The sequence below is a fragment of the Sphaeramia orbicularis genome, chromosome 18 (genome assembly GCF_902148855.1).
Source record: "Sphaeramia orbicularis chromosome 18, fSphaOr1.1, whole genome shotgun sequence".
Classification (NCBI taxonomy): Eukaryota; Metazoa; Chordata; class Actinopteri; order Kurtiformes; family Apogonidae; genus Sphaeramia; species Sphaeramia orbicularis.
In genome coordinates, this window is record NC_043974.1 from 32,646,054 (window position 1) to 32,650,333 (window position 4,280).

Consider the following 4,280-nt stretch of genomic DNA (forward strand, 5'->3'; position numbering starts at 1 on the left):
TTTCGTCATGTCCTCTGTTTTTATTCAAGTCCACCCTGACCTCTGACCTCTGACCCCTGACCTCTGACCCCTGACCTCTGACCTGAAGTCCAGCAGAAGAAACAGCAGCTGTAACACTGTGAAACTGTCATTACTGTCCAACACAATCAGCGCGTTAGAAACACAAGACACAACCGTGGGGTGATAAACATGTCCCCTGAGGGTCCGGAGCAGCCACGCACCATCTGACACCTCCCACACCCACGAACCCACACCGTCCCGTCCGACCCACGAAACCACATCTAATCCAATCAGACGTCTGGAGAGCTGACAGCCCCAAAAACACAACCAGCCTCCCATCCTCATCCTCACAGAACCCCCCCCCACCTACCCACCCACCCACCCACTTCCCTCCTCCACCTCCATCCTCCACGGTCTGCCTCAGTCTGTCATCCTGGAAAAAGCTGCCACAAAAACACGACTCCACTCTGAAATCCTCGTACCACCTGCTCTGTTCCTGTTGGATTTTTCGCACATATTTCTCCTTTAATCTGACCTCAAACGGCCCCGGTGCACAAATAAAAGCCCCCAAACAGTGTCTCAAATGGGATTCCAGCTCTGATTTTAAGGCTTATCCGTCACTTTGTGCTTCATTTGAGTTTACAAGCAGTTAAATCTGTGTAATGTGGACGCAGATCATATTCAGTAGATGACATACCGCCGTGCGCCGGGGGCGGGGCGGCGGCGGAGTGGATGAGAACAACACATGGGCATCATTAGGAGCGGGCGCGCACCAGGGTGAAGGCAGGAGCGTCTGCGTCTGGACGGAACCCAAATCCAGGCTGGAAACTACACACACACGCACACACAGGAGATAGGAGATGCGCGGTGCGACTCTGATCCCAAACGGACATGAGTGTTTTCATCCAAAGAAGTTAGATTCGGTCGGAGCGCACGGTGGATACGCGCGCATCTGTGTCATGTCAGATGCGTAAAGTGGTCTCACATGGACCCTCCTGTCATTATCCGGCTCAGTGTGAATTCATGCCAAGACTCGGCCGCACGGGGATATTACCAACGCGCGCACAGCCAGGATGGATGCGTTTAATGCCAGCGGAATGGACGCGTTCACGGTCATCCATCTCAACTCGTCCTCCTGGAGCCTGGACAGTGGATATTCGTTAGCGGCGATAGCTGGCATCGCCGCTCTTGTAAGTTTCCTCATTCTGTTTACAGTTGTTGGAAATATTCTGGTGGTTATAGCGGTGTTAACGAGCCGCGCACTCAAAGCCCCCCAGAACCTGTTCCTGGTGTCCTTGGCCACCGCGGACATCCTGGTCGCCACTTTGGTGATGCCGTTTTCCCTGGCGAACGAACTCATGGGCTACTGGTATTTTGGGAAAGTTTGGTGCGGTATTTATCTGGCTCTGGATGTTTTATTCTGTACTTCGTCTATTGTGCATCTGTGCGCAATAAGCCTGGACCGATACTGGTCCGTTACGCAGGCGGTCGAGTACAACCTGAAGCGGACTCCCAAACGCGTCAAGTGCATCATCCTGATCGTGTGGCTCATCTCTGCCTTCATCTCATCCCCTCCTCTCATATCTATCGACAGCAACAACGACACGAGCTCGCAGCCTCAGTGTGAGCTCAATGATGACACCTGGTACATCCTCTCCTCCAGCATCGCCTCCTTTTTCGCCCCGTGTTTAATCATGATCCTGGTCTACATCCGGATATACCAGGTGGCCAAAACCAGAACCAGGAGCCTGTCTGAGAAGAAGCCCAGGCCGGATGGTGTCACGCAAACTGAGAACGGACTGAGCAAAGGCACCCCCCCTTTCCACAGCGAGAGGGAGAACGGCCACTGCCAGTGTCCGCCCACGCCCAGCCAGCGCACCGGCACCGTGGGCCAGGCCACCGAGGACGCGGATCTGGAGGAGAGCTCGTCCTCAGAGGGCAAGGGTCAGCACCAGCCGCATCCTCAGCAGCAACACTCGGAGGACACCAAGAGAACCAAGAGCCAGAAGAAGAACTCCCTCTCCAAACACTCTGCGCGCATCTCCAGAGTCAGTAACAAATCCATAGACCTGTTCGCCTCCAGGAGGAAGCGCCGCAGGAGCTCCTTGGCCAGGAAGAAGGTCTCCCAGGCCAGGGAGAAGAGGTTCACCTTCGTCCTGGCGGTGGTCATGGGGGTGTTCGTGGTGTGCTGGTTCCCCTTCTTCTTCAGTTACAGTCTGTACGGTGTGTGTCGGGACTCGTGTAAGATCCCAGACCCGCTCTTTAAGTTCTTCTTTTGGATTGGCTACTGCAACAGCTCCCTGAACCCTGCCATCTACACCATCTTCAACCGGGACTTCCGGCACGCCTTTCAGAAGATCCTCTGCAAGTCGTGGAAGAAGTCCCTTTAAGTGTGACTCAGACTTTCTGACAATCTGACCCAGAAATGTCCAAGTCCAAGCCAGACCCTGTTGAATCTTTGTCCTGTTGTAGTCCAGTCAAAGCAGTGCGCACCTTAAACCACCTGCCGAGGAGCTTGAGCATCAACTCCACCTCATTTACAGCCTTCTAGTCTCAACCTGCACCACAGTTCTAGTGTTGAAATGATTTATTGCATTTTATCACTCATGGAGGTCCAGAAGATGCTGTAATGTGGTTCTGATGTGGCTTCTTTTACCTCCTTACATGTGCATTATGTACCAGTTTGTATTTTAACATGTGATTTAACAAATTAACCCTTTCATGCATGAATTATGAGAACCTTAATCAGGATTTTTTTTCCTGAGTGTTTTATTCCTCTAGGCCAGGGGTGTCAGACTCATTTTAGTTCAGGGGCCACATTGAGCCCAATTCGATCTGCAGTGGGCCGGACCAGTAAAGTAATAACAGTGACAAATTTAAGTTATATTATGTTCAGGTTTACATCTACAAAGTTTCCTTAAAAATCTGAATAAGCATCTGAATAAACATGAACAAGTTGAATTGTCTTAAGAAAAACAAGTATAATTTTAACAATATTATACCTTTAGTTTATCATTTACACATGTGCATTACAATCACACAAAACATTTAGTAACAGGCAGAATATCGGTAAAATTAAATGTACTTTTCTTAAGACATTTTCGTTTGTTAATATTTGTTCAGGTTATTCACATTTTTTGTAAAAGTATAGTTTGGTAATGTAAACATTTTTATGTAATTTTAGTTTTTTACAGGAAAAAAAAAAAGAGAATTTGGGGTTGTCATTATTTATAGGTTATTATGATAATATTTTACTGGTCTGACCCACTAGAAATCTAATTGGACTGTAAGTGTCTGTATGTGGAACCTGAATTAAAAGGATTCTGACACCACTGATTGTTAATATCTAAAGTATCATTTTTTCATTTCACAAATTCATCCCGCGGGCCAGATTGGATTATTTGGCGGGCTGGATTTGGCCCCCGGGCCGCATGTTTGACACCTGCGCTCTAGGTATTAAAAAAAAAAAAAAACAATGATTGAAATTTTTTATGAACCTATTTTTCATGGAGTTGCAAAAATGTCCACACAGCTGGACACCATGCATTTAAGTTTTGAAGCAAAGAAACGTATTTACTGATATACTGTGTGAAAACTATGAAATGAAAACATTTTTAATGCAGATAATCTGAAATCTTCTCACATTTTAACATACACTAATGCTAGTCATTACTCACTTCATGGAGATAATATGCAAAAAAAAAAAAAAAAAAAAAAAAAAAATATATATATATATATATATATATATATATATATATAAATGACAGTCTATTAACAATAACAAGCAATTGATTCACACCCAAACATGTTAGTGCAGATCAAGTTTATCAAGAACAGCAAAGTGACAGTAACAGTATGAATTGCAGTGTATGGGATGATGCATGAGTGTCCACTGTGTTGGCTGATATGGAACTAAAACAACAAAATCCATGAATATACAAGAGAACAGCTGTAGAATACCTGTCCCCTGTAGTGAACACTATGCATGAAAGGGTTAATGTGGGAATATGCAACATTAAATCACAAAATGGAGGTAAAAATACTGATTTTTAGCTCAATATCAAATAATAAAACAAACAGGCTGTATGGAGTCACGTGAGTGCCAAGAGTAAAAGAGTAAGAAAATGAATGTGCATTTAAAAAGTAGTGCATATGTATTACTTGAGTTTTTAATAGGTGTAACATGAACAGGAAGGCCCGCCCCCAAATCCATATGACTGACAGTTTGGTTCTTCAGTTGACTGCAAAAGCCATAAATTACATCTACTGCCGTGACCTGA

At 45.6% G+C, this 4,280-nt stretch overlaps 1 protein-coding gene across 1 annotated transcript; it reads left to right on the forward strand.

The window, feature by feature from the left end:
* Window positions 1–466: 466 nt before the first annotated feature.
* On the forward strand, window positions 467–2,708 carry LOC115438965 (alpha-2 adrenergic receptor). The gene has a single exon (XM_030162860.1). The coding sequence runs from the start codon at window positions 1,074–1,076 to the stop codon at window positions 2,388–2,390; it is 1,317 nt and encodes a 438-aa protein (XP_030018720.1). The 5' UTR covers window positions 467–1,073; the 3' UTR covers window positions 2,391–2,708.
* Window positions 2,709–4,280: the final 1,572 nt, after the last annotated feature.